The sequence below is a fragment of the Tamandua tetradactyla genome, chromosome 13, assembly GCF_023851605.1.
Source record: "Tamandua tetradactyla isolate mTamTet1 chromosome 13, mTamTet1.pri, whole genome shotgun sequence".
Taxonomy (NCBI): domain Eukaryota; kingdom Metazoa; phylum Chordata; class Mammalia; order Pilosa; family Myrmecophagidae; genus Tamandua; species Tamandua tetradactyla.
This window is the reverse complement of record NC_135339.1, coordinates 59,716,107-59,738,567: the sequence shown is the minus strand read 5'-3', so window position 1 is coordinate 59,738,567 and position 22,461 is coordinate 59,716,107. Positions and strand designations below refer to the sequence as shown.

The 22,461-nt window shown below is 52.2% G+C and overlaps 1 protein-coding gene across 1 annotated transcript in view; it reads left to right on the top strand.

The window, feature by feature from the left end:
- Positions 1–22,461, top strand: part of PYROXD2 (pyridine nucleotide-disulphide oxidoreductase domain 2) — a 28,723-nt gene extending 6,262 nt beyond the window's left edge. The window contains exons 2-16 of the mRNA XM_077125702.1: positions 666–685; positions 3,193–3,286; positions 3,367–3,440; positions 8,533–8,688; positions 10,633–10,786; positions 11,604–11,665; positions 11,764–11,861; positions 13,917–14,058; positions 14,463–14,597; positions 16,048–16,120; positions 16,379–16,535; positions 18,833–18,987; positions 19,723–19,829; positions 21,227–21,347; positions 22,155–22,461. Of these exons, the coding sequence (XP_076981817.1) occupies positions 666–685; positions 3,193–3,286; positions 3,367–3,440; positions 8,533–8,688; positions 10,633–10,786; positions 11,604–11,665; positions 11,764–11,861; positions 13,917–14,058; positions 14,463–14,597; positions 16,048–16,120; positions 16,379–16,535; positions 18,833–18,987; positions 19,723–19,829; positions 21,227–21,347; positions 22,155–22,231 (1,625 nt within the window). The 3' untranslated portion in view covers positions 22,232–22,461. The remainder of the gene's footprint in view (positions 1–665; positions 686–3,192; positions 3,287–3,366; positions 3,441–8,532; positions 8,689–10,632; positions 10,787–11,603; positions 11,666–11,763; positions 11,862–13,916; positions 14,059–14,462; positions 14,598–16,047; positions 16,121–16,378; positions 16,536–18,832; positions 18,988–19,722; positions 19,830–21,226; positions 21,348–22,154) is intronic.

Sequence of the window (22,461 nt, the reverse complement as noted above, 5' to 3'; positions counted from 1 at the left end):
TCACGTTGAAGCTGTGTGTGTTTAATGACTGCATCTTGACCTGTCCATCTTCATTTTTGTAAGTGGGGGACTGGCCAAAGGAAAATCCTGTGAATTAAGCTTCCTTGTGCCCTGCTGTGCCAGGGCGAACCACACTTGGGCAAGACCATGTCTGGAGCAGGCCTGCATGCCCTGTGGTCCTCTGGATGCTTAATTGTCAAGCACCCCTGGCTGCCCACACAGAGGGACACCCGCCACCCTCCACCTTCCCTGCACTGCCCAGTAGCTGTGATGCCCCTTCCCCCAGACACCCGCTTGTTCATTCCCAAGCAGTGGAAGCTGGCAGTGCAGGGCATTGTGGGCTCAGCTTTGCCTGGTGACCATGGCTTTCTCCTTGCCCCACATGGAGCCACTGACCAGGCCAGGATGAGGGGACTTTTCAAGCCAGGGCAAGAATCAGGGTTTTCTGGTTCCTCACAAACTAGGTGTTTGGTGGTGTGGAGCTGCCTTCTGTTCCAGCATCTTAATGCTGCTTGTGTGGGCCTGGAAGGGATGTCACCCAAGGCTCCCCTGCTTCTCCAGGGTCCCCAAGGGCTTAGGGACAGGATGGGTAGCTGTGCTCCTTAAGGGATGTGGCTGCCCACTGACCAGTGCTGCCTTTCTCCCCTTTTCCTGTCTCCCCACAGGACACAACGGGCTGGTAGCTGTGAGTACCTCTGCACTCCTTCCCTGCCCCTGGGCAAGTGGCTCTCAGCTTCCTGAGGGAGGGGTGTGAGGAAGCAGGCGGGAGAACCACAACTCCAGGGAAGAAGGCAGCATTCCGCACGCTGCCCCCTGCAGAGGGGACTAGGGAAATGCACATCTGCAGCCAGATTAGGAGGATTTCTGGCTTCGGGGCCTATCCTCACCTTCTTCCTTCTTGAGCATGATGACCCACCCTGGCCTCTGGGAGCTCCTGGGAGCTTTGAGAAGTAAAATGATGACAGGTGGGAAAATGTGGAAGTTGCAAGCCTGGGAGACATGGTGGAGTCTAGGGACCAGGTGACAGGCTCGTGGTCCTGGTGTATAGAGACCTCTGGAGTACAGGGCAGCCTCGTGGACTAGAGTGTCCCCTGGGGACAATGAAGAGCCCCAGGCCAGCAGAGGAGGCAAGGGCCCTGCCCCACCCCCCCAAACAAGGCTGGCTTTGAGTTCCCAAGCTGAGCCTGCCCACAGCTACCCCACATCTGTGCTTCACAGACCTGAGTCCATGCAGTCCTGGGAAGCCATCGCATGTGCTAGAGGGTATTCAGTGCCACGAACAAATTCGGGGCATCTTCCCCATGCAGGGGCAGCTTGAGCATATCCATATAGGAGGGCCTGAGAAAGCAATAGGGGCTTGCCAAGGGACTTACATTAAACTTAGTGCTTTACCTGACCTATCAATTTTACTTGAAGATTTTATAGGGAAAGTTATTTGACTCAACCAAGCAGGAATTTAAAACCTTGGTTTATATTAACGTAAACACGGGTTCATCTCCCAGCTCTGCCACTTTCTATCTGTAAAGGTTAAAACAAGTCACTTAGTATCTCTGAGCCTCAGTAAAATGAGAATTATCACACCCGCCCTCCCAGAGCTGTTTTGAAGGTTGTAGATAATTGGCTTCAAGGACTTGGCACATAAAACCTCGCGCTAATGGTGGCTCTTATGATTGGAAGTTTCCAGCCTCAGGAAGGCTGTGTCCGTGCCCTTGACCCAGACACCTGCAGGGACACACCTGTGCTTAAACGAGTTGGGTCTCCTGCTCCTTGCTGAGGGAGAACACGTCCTGGAGCGTGGGGGACTGTCACAGTGAGAGGGTGCTGGAAAGAGCCTGCTGGGGGATTGGGGCTTTGGCGGGGGGTTGAGGGGAGGCTCTGTGGAAGTGGACTGATGCCGTCTGAAAGCAGGGCAAGGCTGCGGCTGGGCGTGTGAGTACATCTTATCTGTGGCATGGGGAGCATTAGCGCGAGGATCCCTGCAATTGGTGGGGCAGCAGTCACTCCTTTCAGCTGAAATCGGGGTTGCCCGGCCCTTTGTGAGCTTCAGGCTGACTCTGCTTTTGTTGGTGCTTGAGTGAAATTATGACGTGGGCTCCTGTCTCGCTTTCTCACAGCCTCAGAGGCCCCCTGTCTGAGGTGGGTGCTCTGTGAGGCCCGTGTGTCTAGTCGGAGGGTAACAGTGTAGAGCCCTGAGTGCCAGGCCTGCCTCCCAGCGTCAGGGCTGCCCTTTTCTCCTTTGCATTGTGCTATAGTTGGGTGCATAGAGCCTGGGGTCAGCCTGCAGCGCCTCTTCTCTGCAGCTCTGGGAGCCCAAAGCAAACAGGTAACCTTGCTGAGCCTCGGTCTCCTCATCTGTGAAATGGGGAGAATGACAGTGCCTACCTCTGGGCTGGGTGGGTAGGTGATGCCCACACAGCCTCTGGCACACAGCAGCTGCCAAGCCGACTTTTAAAATATCCTGGCCTCTGATCACAGCGTTCCTGTTATCACACTGGTGATGTGATGGTGATGGGAAGATCAGCACTCCGGGTCTGAGAGTCACAACTAGTTCAATTCAATATTTATTGATTTTCCACTAAGTGCTAAGAAAATTCATAAAAACTCCTGCAGCATTTGTCCCCCCAAATCGTAGCCTTTGGGCACTTCCCATGTGCCCGGGGCCGTTTGCAGGCCCTTTTGGATTCCAGCTTGGTTAACCCGCCCAGCAGCCCTGGGAGCAGACGAAGTGGGTACATTAGCCTCATTTTGTACAGGAGGAAACCGAGGCTGAAGGGACTAGGCATTGAGGCTGCGCCAGCAGGGATGGAGAGGAATTAACTGCGGCGGCCTGGCTCAGCATTCGCAGGTCCAACCTGGTGTGGTGGCCGCTTGCTGGTGCGGTGTGAGGAGTGGGGCTTGCTCCCCGTGAGGAGACGCCTTCCTAGGCCAGGCCTGCACGATGTACACGAGTTCAGAGGCGCCAGGCTGCTTAGGGAGGGAAAGTCACCTTCAGCAGGGAGTGGAGGGGCAGATCTTAGAAGAGTCTGGGAAAGGTGGGAATGCCAGGGGAGTAGGGTGGAAGCAAGGGAAATGGCCTTCCCGGAGGCAGGAGCAGCCTGCTGGCCCTGTAGTGAGAGCCCTGAGCCTTCGGGCCAGCCACGCGGGATCCCGGGTGTCCCGGAGGGGTGAAGCGAGGGCTGTGCACCCCTCCAGGCGGCGTACCTGCAGAGACTCGGGGTGAGCACAGTGGTCTTTGAGAGGCGCCACGTGGTTGGGGGTGCAGCTGTCACCGAGGAGATCGTCCCAGGTGAGCCCCGAGGGGCTTTGGGGTGGAGGGTGGGACCACGGGTGACCCCTGGTGACGGATTTCATCCGCTTTGGTTTCAGGGTTTAAGTTCTCCCGGGCATCCTACCTCCTCAGCCTGCTGAGGCCGCAGATATACACAGACCTGGAGCTGAAGGTAGGGCCCTGGGGGATGGGGAGAAGTTCCGACTTTCCCACTTGGAGCAAACTCCCAATTGTATGCCCAAATTGAGTCCCTGTCCTGAAGTCTTTCTCTCTTCCATCCTGAAGGTTTATCTGCTCCACCTGATGTGTTGCCACAAATGGAATTTGACATACAACTCAAATTTTGACTTAAGCACTCACTGTTCTAAAAACTGAGAAAGTGCACATAAAAGCTGACCTCTTTTGAATACTAGGGTTTTGCACCAGCCCCATGTTCCTACATGGCAGCACCTAGCTGGTGCTAAGAAGCCTCTCCCCAGGCCGGTCCTGTCTCCCCTCTCCCTGGTGTCTTATCTTGCCCTGGTAGGATACCTGCCTGAACCCGTGGGCATTTGAGTTTGCAAAGCTGCCTTGGACCTAAGCCTTATGTCTGCCTCTGCTGAACTTTAGATTCTTTTACCATTCTTGGCAGTTTGAGCAGGAAGTTGGACCCTAGGATTGTGCCTGCCCCTTCTGGCTCCTGGGCTGTTTGGAGAGGAACCCGAGAACTCTCAGTCCGCCCTTTGTTTACTTCTCTCCAAGCAGCCTAACCTTTGTCCAGACCCTGCCCAGCTCTGCCCCGCACCGTTCAGATTCCTTTCATCCCTCACTGCCTCTTTCATTAACTGTCACCACGTTCCTAAAGCTGATCTAACTTCTACCTGCTTGGTGCCACTGTCACCCACCTCTCAGAGAAAAAGGTCCTCTTGCCATCTGTACAAGCAGGTGCTATGCACTTTAGCACCAGTTTTCTCTAAATTCAAAGTTAAAATTGATAAGACATTCAGCTACTGCGCACAGTTCTTTGGTTCTCTGATTGGCTCATGTAAAGGAGGGCTCTGAACTAGGCAACCGCAGAACCCTACTGAAGAGATTATACTTTGAGCCACTAAGAGAGAAAAAGATACAGAGAGAGAGAGAGAGAGAGAACATGTGTTCTCTGCCACCAGGACTGAGTGAAACCCAGCCAGGGTCTGGGTGGCCTCTTGTCTTGGTCCATGCTGGACTACCGGTGGGGGCAGTTTGCAAATATACCAGTTATGCAGAGTGGCACGTGTCGGGTGTGAGTACACCTTCCTTTTAACAAACCCAACTTGTGGAAAGTAAGAATCACAGAATTACATAATTGTTCTCTTTATTTGGTAAAAAAGGGTAATTTAAAAATGACATATGGCATTTGTCATAGGGTTGCTTTAACTAGAAGTTCCCAAGTGAATTGAGATTATGATTTAAACTCTGACCTTTGACTGCATTTATAGGAGTTTGGCACTTAAGTCAAGGGAAAGACAGCCCACTGCATGATGCACAGAAATAACCCCATCGGGAAGAAAGGGCCCTTATTTTGACAACCTGGAGAGCTTCCACAGGAGGGCAACTAAGCTCTTTCCAGGATTATGCTGTTTCCAAAGCAATAATAAGGGGTGTTTATTTCACTAGTGCCATGTCTTGGGCTAAGAGCTCAATGCTCTATCCCACTTGACCGTCACCCATCCCTGTGGGACAAGAACAGCTTATGTCCCCATGTCACGATGAGGGCACCAAGGCTCAGGGAGGTTAATTCACATGGCTAGAAAGTGACAGAGAATTGGAAACTCAGGCTAACTGACCCCTACCCCTCATTCTTGATCTATGATGTTCTCGAGCTCAGGCTTCTGGACAGCGATGCAACTCAGCCCTGCAGCCTCTCCAGCTCACTGCAGCCTGCAGTGGACACAGGATCAGTCGTGAGCTTTCTCCCCATCTCCTCCCTGCAGAGCTTGATGCCTGAGATAATAGACTCTGGACTCAGAGTCTACTAGTTACCAGTTCTGTAACTCTGAGCTAGTGTCTTAGCCTCTTGGTGCCTCATCTTCCTTATCTGAAAATTGGGGATAGTAATAGAAGCTACCTCATAAGGCCTTGTGAAGGTTAAGGAAGGTTGATGATCATGAGCAGAATTCCTGGCTCATAGTTAGTGCTCAGCAATTGACAATTATTACTGTTACTCCCATTTGCACTTGAGAAAACTGAGGCTCCAGAAAGGTGAGGCAGCCTACCCAGGACTCGCGGCTGGCTACAGCTCACAGACTCCACGATTTAGAGGGCCGCGCCCAGTTAGACTGAGCCCTCCGTGAAAGTGGGGGCTTGACTTTGCTTCCAGTGCCTGTTCTCCCATCCTCGAGCCAAAGGACACCTGAACCCTTAGCTCCCCATTGCCTGCCCCCCCCACCCCCCAACAGGGCCTCACGGGGGTCTGCTACCCCTTCTGGCTCTCTCTGTCCACTGCAGTCAAGGGAAGCCCTGGATTAAGTCACCTTCCATTCTAGGCATCCAGATCATCAGTTTGCTTTTGCAATCCCACATTAGGCTGTGGAATCCGGGCTGGGAGAGGAGACCTCGCATGAGTGGGGCCTCTTGTCCCCTGTTGGTCAGCAGCCACCTTCCTCCCTGCCCTCTGGGCTGGGCTGACCTCATCCCCAGTTCCACCCTTGTCCTGCCTCCCGTCCCTCACTAATCTTCTGGGTCTCAGTCATATTCATTTTGATGATGCTTGACCCCTGGAAATCTCTCTAAGATTTCTGTGAGAATGACATGGGAAATTTGTGGGAAAATGGGCATTTCCTAAGAGCTCTTGTCAGAGGCTCTGCCTCTGCAGGACTGTAGTGGGGCCCAGGAACCATCACTTTTTGCAGCATTCTCAGGCAATTCTGAAACCAGCAGTTCCCTGAGCACAATATTGAGAACCTCATCCTTTGAATCTCTCATCTCTGGTCCTCAGACACATTTGTCCCTTCCCAACCCAGAATGGCTATGCATGGTTAGACCAATGGCAGGATTAGAAGTACTTTTTCTTCTCTTTTTTTAATTAAAGAGGAAAACTGCATGATCTGAGCAAATCCAATGGAGATAGTCCAATAGTTATTTAACATTCTCCTTCTTATTAGTCCAGTAGTTATTTAACATTCTCCTTCTTATTCTAATTCTACATAATTAAAATGTCAAGTACGACAAAAGCCCAATTTATAAGAGGAAGTCTGGAATCAAATAAAAGAGTATTCAAGTTCAATTAGTTATACTTGAAACTACCCTTGGGTTTCTTATTTTGAGGGTTTATTGAGTCATTCATTCATTAAATGTTTCTGAGAACTACCGGTGCCAGGAGAGACCCTTGGGGATCCAGCAATGAATGGGGAGAGCGGGGGCACAGACCTCTGCTCTTACTAAGATAATTCCAAATAGAGATAAGTGCTCAGAAGAAAATGAAATAAGGCAATATGATAGAGGCAGTAGGATGTTCCAGCCTAAAGTGGTGACCAGGAAAACCTCCTTAAGGGGGTGACATTTGAATGCAGAGAAATCACCAGCCATGTGAAGATCTGAGCGGAGAGGTTACCATCAGAAAGCAGTGGGGGTGCAAGGGTCCCAAGGCAGCATAGGCAGAATGAAGGTCAGTGTGGCTGGTGCAGACCAGGGATGGGCAAATAGTGTGGGAGAGATGGGCAGAGGCCAGTTCACACAGGGCCTTTCAGGACATGAGGAAGGAACAGCCTTTTATCCTGAGTTCATGGGAAGCCAATAGAGACATTGAATCGGAAAGTAGTATGATCTGATTTATGGCTTTATACAAAGCTATTCCACCTGCTGGATGGCAGATGAATTGTGATGGAAGCAGGAGTGGTCGCTCTGAGATCAGAGAGGCAGCAGTTGCCGTGGTTCACAGGAGAAATGATGGGGTCTTGAGATGCAGCAGAGATGGAGAGAAGGGGACAACTTCCGAAGACAGGGCTGGCAAGGCTTGGCAATGGATGGATGCCAGTGGCAAGGGAAAGAGGAGCAAAGATGCCTCCTAGATGTTAGAAGTTTCACTATATTGCCAAGAACCAAGCTGGGAAGTTCCTCCAACTTAGAATCAAAGAATTTCCCGTCTTAGGGTTTGAAGGAAACTTGGAGGTCTCCCAGCCCACGTCCCTGTCAGAGTTGGGAATCACCTCTATAGCATGCTCAGGGCTTGGCCGTCCTGCCCATCTGGCATGGCTCAGATTTGGGGGAACTCCACCACTGTAATTGTTGGGAAGCTCTTTTTTAGTTTTCTGTTACTTTCCTAAAACTTTTCCCCATAGGTCTCATTTCTGCCCTCTGGGACCTTACCATCTCCGCCACATAACTTATTTAATCAATCAAAAAAATACTTACTGATTTCCCTGTAAGGAAATGCTGGAGATACAGCAGTGAGCAAAATAGACAAAGCCCCTGGCCTGAGAGAGCTTACATTCTACTTGGAGGAGAAAGAAAATTAAAAAGTAAATATGTAACAAGCCAGGCTGTGACAAGTGCTTTGGAGAAAAGTAAAGTAGGCTGAGGGGTTCAGGGAGTATTGGGGTAACCAGGAGAGGCCCCACTGATGAGGTGACATTGGAGCAGAGACGTCACGAAGTGAGTATCTGAGCAAAGAATGCTTTAGATGGTGGGAGCAGGAAGTCTTATCTGTGGAGGTAGCAGGCCCCTTCTGTTTTATTTGTGCCTCATTTGAAAAAGTAGATGTGCTCTTGGAAAGTTCTGTGTGTTAATAAAATATTTGCAAATCAAATCATATTTTAAATGCATCAAGGGAACTTCCATTTAAAGTGACCCTGGAGTAAATGTGTCTGCAAAGTAAATAATTATTTTTTGCAATGTGAATAATTTATCTAGCTTGTAATATGGATTTTTACATAACCATTGCTGTAGCGTGTCTTTCTAAACTTTAGTTATTTATTTCTGAAGTAGGGGCAGTTATATACTCGTGCTTAAGAGCCAGGGCTTTGGAGTCACGGGGATGTGGTTTTGAAACCCAGGTCTGCCTCCTCACATGACCTTGGACAAGTTATTTAACTTCTCTCAGCCTCAGTTTTGCATTTGTACAATAAGAACAATGATACTTATAGAGTTGTGAGGGAATAACTGTAAACCCTCAGTACAATGCTGGCACATGGTAACTATTGTATTGCATTGTGTTTTCTTGCACACACACACAGAGTCAGACAAGGGTCCAACGCAGAGACCACAGATCCCTTACAATGTTGCCTGTACTGTTTTGTGTTCTACAGAAACATGGGCTGAGACTGCATCTTCGAAACCCCTACTCCTTCACCCCCATGCTGGAGGAGGGCACAGGGGGCAAGGGGCCCAGGTCCCTTCTGCTGGGCACAGACATGGCAGAAAACCAGAAGCAGATCTCCCAGTTCTCACGGAAGGATGCCCAGGTAGGGAAAGTGACCAGTGACTGTTCTCCTTCCCCATCTTGAGCATGGAAGTGGCTCTCGAATGGAAATGTCCTGGTTGGAGTGGCCTTAGCACACTTTGGAGGCCACGGGGCCCTGGACAGGCAGCACCATCCTCCCTTGGAGGGCTGCCATCTGTGCTGACCTTCCATCCCAGCCACTGCAGAGACAGGGCTTGGTGGAGAGTGATAAAGATCCGCAGACACTGCAGGCTATCAGACCTGTGTGTGTTCAATATGAGGCCATTGTTAGACAGCCTCTCCGCACGCTGAATTCCAGGAGGGAATCCTTGGATACGTGCTTATGTTGTGTCTGCTTCATATGAACCGCCTTGCTCTCAGAAAAAATTTCAAGTGGTTACCAATGCCAAAGCACACGTAAGCCAAAAAGGAGGAAGAGAGGGAGGTCAGAGTCAATCAAAGAGAATAGAATGAATTGGGTCTGAAACTTAGGATGAAAGAGTTGCAGAAAATATTCAGTTTTCCATCAGGGCCATGATGGTGTATGGACCCACTGAGGGGAAGCACATGCATCTGCTGGGAAATGCACATTATTTTCTTGGGATTGCATTCTAAGGAATATATTGGGTGGCTTCATATACCTGAGTCACTGAATAACATACTGAAACTGTGTGATGGGTTTTGCAGATATAGAAAGAGTCTTTGAATGACCATTTCTTGTACCAAACCTGGATACAAAGCATTCAATCATGGCCTGGGTGGGGTGCATTGTTGTAAGCACCTGGGTTACACAGTACACACACGTTGCTTTTGGCATTTTGACTCGATGTTGTGCGTAACTCAGATGGCCACAGACACACAGCTTACCTCTTCAGCCAGCAGTCTCAAACCCAGTTGAGGATAAGCGTCCCCTGGGGAAGTCTGCATTTCTTAAATGCCTGTCTTGTGATTCTGCTGTACGGCGGTTTGGAGACCATGGACCAAACCCTCTCCTCCAAATGCAACCTGTCTCGGGTGCTCTAAAATGGATCCGAGCGTGCACGTGCTGTGGCCTTGCACACTAGTGACCACACGAGAAGGAGGCAAAGGCTGCGTCCCCATTGTGAGGAACCCGATTTCTGATTTTGTCTTTGCATATTGTCATATGAAGGCTCTGAGAAGGCCTGCTTTCACAATCGCTGTTTAATTTCATTTTAACCAAAACTCCTCAAATGTGCTTCAAGGTAGAACTTGTCTTCGGGTGACACTTACTAACACTCCATAGGTGTGTGACAAGAGGTGATCCCAAACCGAAAGCTCTGGGCTGGGAATCAGGACTGTCGTGTGACGGGCGCCCACCCCTGCTCCTGCAGCCCACCCAGGGAAGGAAGGGGGCCTCAGTCACCAAGCATCTTTGCTCAGCAAAGATGGGTCTTGAAAATGTGTTCTTTTGTGGGAGCTTGTGGGGTGATGGGGTGCAGGCTTCTGTTACTGCTAATGACAAGAGGACATGTGAGATGCACAGACATGAAGATTCGGGTATGAAAGGAGCTGTCGGCATGCTGGAGCACACGGGACGAGACCTCATTTTGCCGGTAACAACGAAACACAGAAGGATAGAGAAGAAGCTTTAAATGCACTAAGATTTAACACAGAGACCACACCCTGGGATATTTGCTAATTTTCTATGGCTGAGGCCTGGTGTCAGCAGCATTAACCCCTGTCCCTGTTACCACCCCGGAGTCTCTTTCATTCACCCATGATCTCTGTGATTTCCCCCTTCCTAGTGCTGACACTGGCAAGAGTCCTAGAATCATGAGTTATTTGGCGAACCCGAGCTGAGTCGTACTTGGGGATTAAAGGCTGAGAAATTACCACGTCTCAGCCGTAGGATTGATGGCAGGTCACGTGGGGGCGGAAAAATGGAGGACAGAGCCTGGGGGCAGTGTCCTTGGTGATGGGGCCTTGACTGGGGCTTCTGTTCCAGGCCTTCCCGAGATACGAGGCATTCATGAATCGCTTGGCAGCAGCCATCGAGCCCCTGCTGGACGCAGCCCCAGTGGACTTGGCAGCCTTCCGGCGTGGCTCCCTGCTGCAGCGGCTCAGATCGCTCTCTAGCCTCAAGCCCCTGCTGCAGGCAGGTAGGTCCAGGAGCCCATTTCTTCAGTGACTGTCCACAAGGCCGGACCTCCACAACCCCCTGCCCACTGCGGCCCGCTCAAGAGCTCGGCCTCGGGTGCTCTCTTGAGAAGGTCCTAGCCTGGGGTGTCCTGGGGTGAGAGACCAAGACAAAGGCGCAAGTGGTTTATGGAAAAGGGTGATCCAAGGGGGTGACACTGAGTGTCCCCACTGGCCACCACCTGGGTGGCGAGGTGCCGCTGCCTGCTTTATTGAGCAACTACCATGTGCCAAGCCCTGAGCCAGGTGCCGGCGCTGCGGTGGTGCGAGGCCGTGCTCCCCGCCTCCGGGGCTCACCGCCCTCCCACTCTGAAATGGTCTCAGTCAGTCTCAGAGAACAGAAAAGCCAACCTACTGCCTCCCAGGGGAATGGCCTCTCTCAAAGTTCAAAGTAAGGGAATAATGTCCAAAGTAAGTTAAAAATTATCCAAAAACAATATCAAGAGGTAGAATATTTTAAGTACCTATTAACGTGTAAATGCTTTGCGTACCTCATTCAACCCTCACAAGAGACCTATAGGTTAGGCAATATGACTCCCATTTTGCAGGTAAAGAAACGGGTTCTGAGATATTAAAAATGTGGCCAAGGCTGTGCAGGTAGTAAGAGATGCTGCCAGAACTCAAACTGCATCCGTGTGACTCTAGAATCCTGCCTTCGCATGCCACGCTGCCTCCCGTCCGAAATTCTCCCAGCCTTCCCCCACTCTCTTATGCCCAGGGGACCAGACTTGCATGGTTCCTTCTTGTCTCAGGGGATGTTCTGTGGATCTTCTCTTCTAGGCCAAGTCCTGGGAGCCCAGCTTCCCCAGTATTACCAGGTCCTCACAGCCCCCATCACCAAGGTGAGCGGCGCCCGGCCTCAGGTGTGACCTCGCAGAGGGGGGGCCCTTGCCTGCCCGTGAGGTCCTCAGCCCTCCGCCCTGCTGTCTTGCCATCTCAGGTGCTGGATCAGTGGTTTGAGTCTGAGCCTCTGAAAGCCACTCTTGCAACAGACGCTGTGATCGGAGCCATGACGAGTCCCTGCACTCCGGGGAGCGGGTGAGCGAGGCGGACGAGGGGAGGGGTGTGGGGCAGAGTTTGACAGTGAGCACAGCCACAAGGACAGCTGCCATTGACAGAGCTCACACAGCCAGCCGCTGAGCCAAGCGCTTCCTCCGCCACTAACTTAGCCCTCAAAGCGACATCCAAAGAACTATAGTTCAGAGGAGGGAAGCATCTTACCCAAAGTCACACAGCTAGTAAATAGCAGAGCTGATTTCCAGGTTGGCTGATTCCCCAGCATCTTTCTTCTTAGCCATGACTTTCTGGTGCTTCGCTGCGAAAAGCCTCTCCTCCTCCTCTCACTATATAATCTCAACATTCCTATCTTCTTCCCACTCTCTTTCTCTTCCTCTTTTCTCTCTCTCTCTTTCTCCTCCTTCTGTCTCTTCCCCTCCTGCAAGCCATCATCCCTCCGTCTCTGACAGTTCCCTTCCCTGGGATCCAGGACACACACACACAGACACCCTTGTGTGGGCGGGCAGCTGCCTCTCCCTCTCTGGGTGGGGTGTGTGCTGACCGTCCCGTCCGAGAGGTGGCAGTCAGACACAGGGAGTCTGTGGTTGTGGTCTGACTTATTGAGCTCTTGTAGGAGCAGGAATAGAAAGGCGTGAGTATGTGTGTGTGTGTGTGTGTGTGAGTGTGTGTGTGTGTGTGCATGCACACATGGGGATGGAGGACATTGCCAAGTGTTGGGCCATTTCCAGTAAACCAGACAATGCAGCTAGAAGCTATCAATGTGGCTTTTTGCTCAAGGAATGAGAGCACCCCTTGGAAGTGTCTTTTCAACACACAGTAGGCCAGCCCCCAATTCCCAAGGGCCCTCGAGGAGGGGAACTGGCAGCAGTTGCCACACCTTGGCCCAGCTCTGTGATCAACCCGCCAATCTGGATCTTCGCACTGAGGCCGCCTGTCATTTTCTCTTTGGATCTCTGGGAGGCTTGCTGACTGCCCAGTTTGTGAAATGTACCTTGAAGTCATTTGTTTCTTCATTAATTCTTTCAACAAATATTGATGGAGCCTGTGCTAGATGCTGGGGACACGTGGTGACCAGAGCTGAGATGTTAATGGGAGAGACTGACATGGTGCGAGTGGTGACAGCCGTGCGTGTTACGATGGGGAGCGAGGAGGTAGGGCAGGGAACTGGCCTCAGGGCCACGAGGAGGTGTTCAGTCCGAGACCCAAAGGACACAGAGGAATTAGCTGAACAAATGGTGAGGCGAATAGGGATTCCAGGCAGATGGAACAGCATGTGCACGTGCTCAGAGGTGAAAGACTTGTGTGGTCTATTGCAGGAACTGAAAGAGATGGGGTTTGGCAAGAGTGTGCAGTGCAAGGGGGCACACGATGACAGATGAGGCTAGCGAGCAGGGGAGAGGCTGGGAGGCCAGTTTAAGAGACTGGCCTGACGCTAAGGGCAGTGATAGCTTTAAAAGGAGAGAAGTGACAGGATTAAGGCTGGGTGTGATGAGAGGCCTGCTAAGGAGAAAGAGTGGGAGAAGCGGGTCTGGTTAGGAGGCCATGACTACAGCAGGCTAAGGAAGAAGAGAGAGAGCCTGACCCAGGGAGAGGCAACAGGGAGTGCAGGTATCAAAAGCTCTTTAGGCAGCAGAGTTGACAGCACTCAATTGGATGCAGGTGGTGAGGGATTAGTAGGCGCCTCCATTGATGACAAGTTGCTATTGGAAACCAAAGATGCCGTTTGCTGAGATGAGAAGGATAGAAGGAAAAGCAGGTTGAAGAATGGGGAAAAGATGATGACCATCCAAACAGAGGTATCTGTGGTTAGCCGGGCATACGTGCTGGAGCTCAGAGGAGAACTGGCGTTGCAGGTTTGGGTGACAACAGCATATTGTTGGTAATAAAGCTGCGCACATAGACGTGTTTGCATGGGGAAGGGATGTAGAGTAAGAAGCCAAGAGGCTCATGCAAGAGGCTTGAGCTCATCTGAAGGCCAGCGGGAAGGGGCTGAGTGGGGCTGGGAGAAGCTGAAGGTCCAAGAGCAGGAGGAGAATCTGCACGTCTCTGAGCTCTGGGGTGATGGTCTCTCCTCAGGTATGTGCTGCTGCATCACGTGATGGGGGACCTGGAGGGGATGCAGGGGGCCTGGGGCTACGTTCAAGGTGGCATGGGTGCCCTCTCTGATGCCATCGCAAGCTCAGCCACAGCACACGGAGCAAATATCTTCACTGAAAAGGTGAACAGCCCCTCTTCCCCCTGCCCCAATTATTGGCAAGGATCCCAGGGTAGAACAAAATCTGTGTTGGAAGCCCCTCGTTTTACTGCTGAAAAGGGTGGAGCTCAGAGTAAAGGGACTTGCCTAAGCTGAGGCAGCCTGGTGGTGGCCGTGCAGCCATCCTCAGTGTCCCAGTTCTGCCACCACCCCCTTCCAGTTGCCAGTCCACATTGAGGCTGAGAATTTGTGTTTGGGGGTGGGGGGTGAAGGCCTCCCCAAGGAACTGCAGAGCTCAGCTGAGGTGTACTGGGGATGAGGAAGCTGTGAATACCTGACAGCAGCACTGACCTTGGAAATCCTCCAAGGCCTAACAATGGTTGCCTTTCCTGGGGGGGTTTCTGGGGCCTCTTTCCGGTGGGTTCTAGACCGTGGCTAAGGTGCAGGTGGGCAGTGGAGGCCGCGTTCAGGGGGTCGTGCTGCAGGACGGCACAGAGGTGAGGAGCAAAGCGGTGCTGTCCAACGCGTCGCCTCAGATCACCTTCCTGAAGCTGACGCCACAGGTGAGGCTGGGGCAGTGGGATGCATTGAGGCAGGGGGTGGAGAGGGGTGCAGCCGGCACCCCATCGGGGCAGGAATGGACTGGGAAGCCTCTGGGCAGTGAGCAAGAACTAAGCCTCTCCTCATCTGGGGTAGCTGGTCCTCACTCTTACCTGGGCAGGTGGCACGCAGGGCAGGAGCTTCCCAGGTGAGGGGGAAGGGCCAGAGAAGCAGGATGTCCCCTCCACACAGCTGCCGATGCACAGAGCCAGAGCCAGAACCCAGGCCTCACTTTCCAGCCAGTGTTATTTCTTTTTTTTACATGGGCAGGCACCGGGAATCGAACCCGGGTCCTCTGGCATGGCAGGTGAGCATTCTTGCCTGCTGAGCCACCGTGGCCCGCCCTAGCCAGTGTTATTTCTGCAACTTTCCTACTACCCTGATTTCTCCCCTCTCACCAACAATTCTGCCGCACATCCCAATGATCTGTTGCCATGTGTGTGCTGCCTGACAAACAATCACCAAACGTCCAGGCGTGTAACAGTCAATATCAATTTAGCACACAGACACGGAGAATTCAGTTGATCTTGGCTGAGCTCAGCTGATGTGGAGCTGTCCGCGCCCCTTGTGGTCAGCTGCGGGTCTACTCTTCGAATCTGCTGGTCTCGGCCCTGGGGCTGCTGTGCCCGGGGCTGGGTGGGCTGTGGCTCAGCCAGGGTGGTTTCGGCTAGGAGGAGTGGGGTGACACAACTCTGCCCCATGTGTCTTCTGTCCCCCAGCAGGACAGCCCCGGCAGGTTCTTAGGAGCTGGCAGGGGACAAAAGCGAGCAAATTCAATCATGCAAGTGCTTTACAGGCCTCTGCCTGAGTCGTACTTACTAACATTCGTCAGAGTAAGTCTGACAACCAGGCCCGAGTCAGAGTGGAAGGCCGTGACAAAGATACACAGCAGAGGGGCCTGGATGCAGGAGGGGTGAGGATTTGAGGCAATTTTTGCAAGTGATTATACTTTCCTTGTCCCTAAGTGATATGACAGCATGGATGTGTGCATGGAGTGCATGGCCATTCTTAAGGCTATTCTTGGGGACAAGGTACCAAATTTCTGAAAGATTCCAGTAATGAAATCTGATAAGCCCCAGTGCAAACCATCTTGCTGAGGCAATTCTGAGATAATCAAGACTTCCGAGAGCTTTCAGACGCAAAGGGGAAAAGAGACCTGCAAACCGCTGGCCATACCCAAAGCAGTAGGCGTTGCGGGCTGTTTGCAGTCAGATCTGCTAGCAAAGCCCAGAGGAAGACGTTGGTTAGTGCTAAGGGGGAGGTCAAGGAAGGCTTCCCGGAGAAGGCGGTTTGGGTGAGCTGCGAACAATGAAGAGGATTTATGCAGGTAGAAATTGAAAGGCTGGCAGGAGCAAAGGAAACCACTTGGTGCTTCAGCCATCCCCATCCTGTCACAGAGACTTCCCCTTCCAGGAGTGGCTTCCCGAGGAGTTCATCAAAAAGATCTCTCAGCTGGACACCCAGTCACCTGTTACCAAGATCAATGGTAAGCAGCACCACCTGGAGTGCTGAGCGGCCTCTCTTGACATTATGTGAGAGAGAAATGTCTGAGTCAGGGAAGATCTAGCCATTGTCTCCATTCCCTGGCCTCTGGCCTGACCCCCACTGTGGAGGTAAGACGCGTTTTCCCACTTTTTCCTCCCAGGCCACCACTCAGGTGAGTGGGGTGGTGGGTGTAGAGGGAAGACCGTGAGTGACTGCGACATAGGCCCTTGGGCCCTGACCCTCCTCTTTGGCCCCTCAGTGGCTGTAGACAGGCTGCCCAGCTTCCTGGCTGCCCCCAATGCTCCCGGCGGCCGGCCCCTCCCCCACCACCAGTGCTCCATCCACCTGAACTGTGAGGACACCCTCCGCCTGCATCGGGCCTATGAAGATGCCATGGACGGCCTCCCTTCCCACAGGTGGGTGGACAGGGATTTGCCCCACGTCGCCTACTCTGGCCCCCTGCGATGTTCTTACACCCAGGCCCAGAGAGAGGGGGAATTGTCCAGACACGGTGGACACTGGCCTTTTCTGCCTGACGTTAACCACTCACAATGCCTTAGGATCTGCCTAAACCCATGTTTAAGCTCTCAGGATATGACATGCATCCTAGGAAAGAAATCTTCAGACCAGAGAAAATAAGGGGTAAAAAGTGGGACATGCTCGGGGAAATGTTTCGGGTTACAGAAAGAGGCACAAGGCTGTGTAGGGAACAACACTAGCGTTTGGGGTTGTGGGAGAAAATGATTTCTGGGGGAGAAAAGGAGCTTCTCTGCTTCAGCAGCCCACTGGAGGCAAGCACTCACCTGGTTCCCCTGTTCCACATTCTCTCTTTCCCACAAGCCAACTCTATGCAAAACTTCTCAAAGCTTTTTCCCCCACCCACTACTGCAGTCCCTCCATCCTGGGAGCAGGCAGGGATGCTGCAGGATCATGCGTCTTTCCAGAATGCTCATTCCTAAACAAATACTCGTGGAAAATGCACTTTATGCCAGACTCTGTGCTAGGTTTGGGGCAGGGGCAGGGGGGCAGGGGGCAGGGACATGAAACAGACATGAAGATTCTGATAAAACAGGCACACAAATATTTGCAACTTAAGGTGGAGAAGATGTGTGCTCTGAGAGAAGCGCAGAGGACAAAGTTCATTTATTCACTCATAAATGTCTGTCGGCCCCTTCTCTGTCCCAGACACAGTCTGAGGACCTGGGTGTAGGGCAGAAAACAAAGTCAACAAGGCCTCTGCCCTTGGTTTGCTGACCTTCTACTGCTGGGAGACAAGATAATCAGCAAGCATGCCAGGTGGTGATAAGTACAATGGAGAAAAATAACTCAGGAGAGCGGAGGGTATGCTATTCTATAGAAGGAGGGAAGGAAAGGCCCCTGGCAATGCAGCACTTGAGCAAAGACCAGAAGGAAGCGAGAGTACAGGATATCAGGGGAAGAGCATCCAGGCAGATGGAAGGTTAGGTGCAAAGGCCCTGGGGCAGGAAGTGCTTGCTGTGTTGGAGGCATAGAGATGAGACCAGAGTGGCTGGAGAGAGAGAACCTGGGAGTGAGCTGGTAGTAGGGCGGGAAGGTCTGAGAACTGCAGCTGTTAGATCTTGCCAGACCTTGTCAGCTGTTCTTGGTTTTTACTCCAGGAGGGTTTGCACAGTGCAGTGACACTGCCTGACTTCTATTTTAGAAAGAGCTACCATGTGGAGATAATTGCATTTGTTTAATGTTGCAGAATCCAAGGGAGAGGACCAGGCTTGGATCATGGTGGGAGCAGCAGAAGAGACGGGAGGTAGCGGGAAGCTGGGTATATGTTGAAGGTAGAGCCACCAAGATTTGTGGTTGGACAGGAAGTGCGGTGTGGGCACAGAGGAGGACCAACTGGATGGTGAGGTTTCCATTGGTCGAAACAGAGACGATCGTATCTGGGGAGAGTGTGCGGTAGGGCATATCAGGTATTTAGGTTTGGACAGGTTAGGGTCAAGGTGCCTCATGGTCCTCCAGGTTCAGAGGGAATGTTGTGAAGGAAGCAGTGGGGAGGGGCTTTCCCGTGGGCCTGAAGGAGATGGGAGAAGAAGTGGGGGTGGGGCAGAGGGGTGGGGGCAGGGAAGAGTCCGTGGTTCTGTCCGGGTCGATGTGGCCCTGGCTGCCTGGTGTCGCGTGGCCTGCTCAGGAAGAGGCAGAGGCAGGGCTGAAGTCGGGCCTGCTGAGCACCCCTCACACATCCTCCGCATCCGCTTGGACCCTGGAGACGTTTGAGTTTGGGAGCCGCAGTTAGAGACCCGCGGGTGGCGGGACGGGGAGCCATGCGTCCGGGAAGGGGCTGCTGGCTGCTGGTCCCGCCCGCCAACGCCCCTGTGGCCTGACGGAGAGACCCTGCCCCGCCCTGCATCCTCTGAGGGGCGTCATTTTTTTTGTTTAATTAAACTTTTGACTTTTAAATAATTGCAAACTTAGAGGAGAGTTGCAAAAATAATACAAAAACCCATACAGGGAGCTCCCACATACCCCTCACCTCCCAGACACCCAATCCACAGATTTTAACGTTTTGCCACATTTGCCAATGCACTCAATCTTTCTTTCTTTGGCACATCCTGGCTGTTCCGTGCAAGTGAAATCACACATTATCTCTCCTGAATGTCCCCAGTCATGAGAGCCCCTCCCCAGCCCGTCCCCTCGCAGCGGCTGCTCTGTAAACCGGCCCCTCTTTCCCCCCTCGCAGGCCTATGATTGAGCTGTGCATCCCCTCCTCCCTGGACCCCACCCTGGCTCCCCCCGGCTGCCACGTTGTCTCCCTCTTCACTCAGTACACTCCCTACGCACTGGCAGGAGGCAAGGTCTGGGATGAGCAGGAGAGAAACGCTTACGCAGACAAAGGTAAAGAGGGGTTTTGTCTCGGTCTCCAGAGCGGCAGGAAACCATGCAGCGGCTAGGACCCTTCTGCCTGGCTGCTTCGCTCAGGGTTGCCGCCTGCAGCCTCTCCCACGGGGGAGGCACCTCAGGGAGCCTCAGGTCAGCACTGCTGGCAGAGTATCTGCTGAGCCCCCGCAGTAGGCTAAGAAAGTTAGAGAGCCCTGGTTCCTGCTCTCACATTGTTCGCGGTCTAGTAGGTGAGACTAATAAATAAACCAATAATTTCAGTACAACGTACTGTATGACCCAAAGGAGGAAGATGTAAGCCAAAGAGACAAGGAAGCCTTTCCAGAAAAAGGAACATTTAAGCGGGGTTTTAAAGAATAAATAGGAACTGGCCTGCCAAGAAGGGACATTCCAAGTAGAGAAAACAGCTCAAGCAATGCAATAAGGTGAAAAGAGCTTTTTCTATTCAAAAGAGACAAATAACTTTGTGTTCAGGTTGGGGGAAGGGAATGTGGAGGGGTCAGGGGCTGGGCTGACTTAAGACCCATAGACCTTTGGAACAAATCACTCATTTTCCCATGGACCATCTTTTTAAATGTTCATTGAGGTATGATTTACGTGTGATAAAATGAGCTCCTTTTAAGCACACAGTTCGATGGTTGTGCAGCCATCCCCATGGCCCCCGTGGACTGTTTCGTCCACCTCTGCTCCTCCACCAGTCCCCTGCCCTTTCCCTGGTGTTGTCTCCTACAGTGTTTGACTGCATCGAGGACTACGCCCCCGGCTTCAAGGGCTCTGTGGTGGCCAGAGACATCCTCACACCACCTGATTTGGAGAGAATCTTCGGGCTTCCTGGAGGGGTAAATATAAGCCTGGGGGTTCCTCTTTGCCCTCTTCTCCATGCCTGCCCGCATCCTGGATGGGCCCTCTGTATTCTGTCCCTCCCGTGTCCAGCCTGCCCTGGGAAGGTAGAGAGCAGGATGATGGCCTGTTTGCTGGACATCCATATGACTTTCTTTACAGGGAGCCCCCCCTCCTCAGGGAAGCACGTCCTCAAACTTTTCTAAACTGGAGGCAGAGGGAGCGTTTAGGGGGTCAGGTACAGAAGCCATTCACCACCAGAGGCCACTGAGCATGGAAAATGGGTCCCTTCCATTGAGAGGTGCCACAAGTGATAAGTGCACACCGGATTTTAAGACTTAGTACCAAAAAAGGAAGATGCAATGTCTCAGTAGTAACGTTTATAGTGGTTACATATTGAAATGAAAATATTTGAGATATATTGGGTTAATTAAAATAAGGTATCATCCAAATTAATTCCATCAATTTCTGTTTTGCTTTTTCAATGAGGTTAATAGAAAATCTAAAATTACACACGTGACTCACATTATGTTTCTATTGGGCCACACTGGTGGTCCAGATATGGTGTAAAGGCCGGTCAGGGCAGTGGAAAGGGCCCAGAATGGCTGGAGGTGAGAGGCACAGAGCAGCGAGGATGAGAAGACCTGGGAATCAGGGGCAGGTTGAAGTGGAGGGATGGCAGTGCTGGGGGCTCCAGCCCAGGTGCCTGGGACAGGAAGGTGGCACTGCCCACTGAGGCAGGGAAGGCGGGGAGAGGAGCAGCTTGGGGAAGGGGACGAGCTCAGTGTGGGGCACGCCGAGAGGGCACCCACAAGGAGAACTCCCACCCAGGGCTGAACTTCCCGTGTCACCTGCCACCTCCCAACGTGGTCTGGGGCTGGCCTGACACAGCCCGGCGAAGCAGACCTGACCTCAGGGTCCCAATGTCCCCTTGTCTGCCATATACTATGATCCCACTGGGGCTTGGACACCTGAAGTCTAGTCTCAAATGGGTGACTTGGCCAAAGAAACGTGTTTTAGCCAAAACAGGGACCAGCAACCAAAACAAGTCAAATTCTTCTATTTATCAAAATGGTGAGGGGGATCCATAATCCATAGCAAAACCTTGGCAAATCCCCCTTTTCTTTCCCATTCAGTTCCCTACATTCTGAACATCCCCCTCACCCTTTCTTCTGAAATATGCCTCTGGAAAACCATCCCTAGCCCTAGGATACAAGCCTATTCTTTCTTTTCCCTCCCTTTCTGCATCTTGAGAACCTGGGAAGACATGCTGGAAGACCCTTCCTGGGAGAAGAGGGGAGGGGATGAATTTAGCTGGCAGAGCCCCATTAGCAAGCACAGGGAGGTCAAGGCCATAGCACTCCTACATTAATGATTGTGGCCCCATCTCCCCCAGAATATATTCCACTGCTCCATGGCCCTGGACCAGCTCTACTTTGCCCGCCCCGTGCCCCTGCACTCCAGCTACCGCTGCCCCCTCCAGGGCCTGTATCTCTGTGGCAGTGGGGCCCATCCTGGTGAGTAACCTGTAGTCCTGTGTGGGCTCTGAGGGATGGCGGGGGGTCCCTGCAGACAGGGGCACAGAATGAGCAAAAAGGGAGGGAGACAGGCTGGGACGGAGGGGAGCATGGAACTCCCACCAGAACCGGCCATCACCGTGCGTTCAGAGTTCTACAATCCACAGGTAACCAAACAGGGGTGGCCTCTGCCAGGCTGACCTCAGTTTAGCTCATTTCTTCCTCATGAGGTTTGAGTGTGTGTCCCAATAGAGGCATCTCTCCAACTTCCAATTTTGGGTTGTGAGAGACCCACGTCCCTAAACCCCCCATCCATATTATAGACCAATAAGTTGAGTTTCTCAGTTTAAAAGTCCTTCCCTTCACCTATTCCAATCCTAACTGACCTGACCGAGGCAAGCATTTCATCTTGACATTTTCTCTGAACTATGGGGGCTCCAGCATCCCAGAAAGGGTATGTATGTACACACCTTCCCCCTCAAAACTTTATTCTCACATTTTAATTTTTCATGCTAAGAGTCTCACCGTCTAGCACTTTGGTTCTCAGACTGAGAGGGGAATCCTTGTTTGGACTGGGTACCTTGCCCCCTCCCCGGAGAGTTGATGCAGGAAGCCTGGAAGGGAGCCCAAAATCTGTGTCTTCGCAGTCATTCCTGGAGGTTCCAATGACCGAGGTGCAAGCACCTCGTTGGACAGCCCTGTCCTGGGTTGCCCATGGCCCCTTTGCAAGCCCTCCCCAGCCCCTCCCCGGCCCCTCCCTGGTGGGTTTGCAGGCAGAGCTTTGGCTCACGGGAGATCCCCTTCCAGGAGGTGGTGTCATGGGAGCCGCTGGACGCAATGCAGCACACATGGTCTTTAGGGACCTCAAGAGCATGAGACCCTGAGCCAACTCTGACCCAAGAAGTTGTTTGGATTCACCAGTGAGCTCTCAAGTCCCCCAGTGGGTGAGCTTCCCGGGAAGCTGTGCTGCAACAGGTGCTACTGAGGCAGCACGTCGGCAGGGCTCAAGCCACCATTTTAGAAAAAGTGTACAAGTACATTTCATGTAAATTAACCACGCACCTCATGCCTCTGTGAGTGAATTAGTTTTGTTTTATTAAAAGCAGTGTTTTAT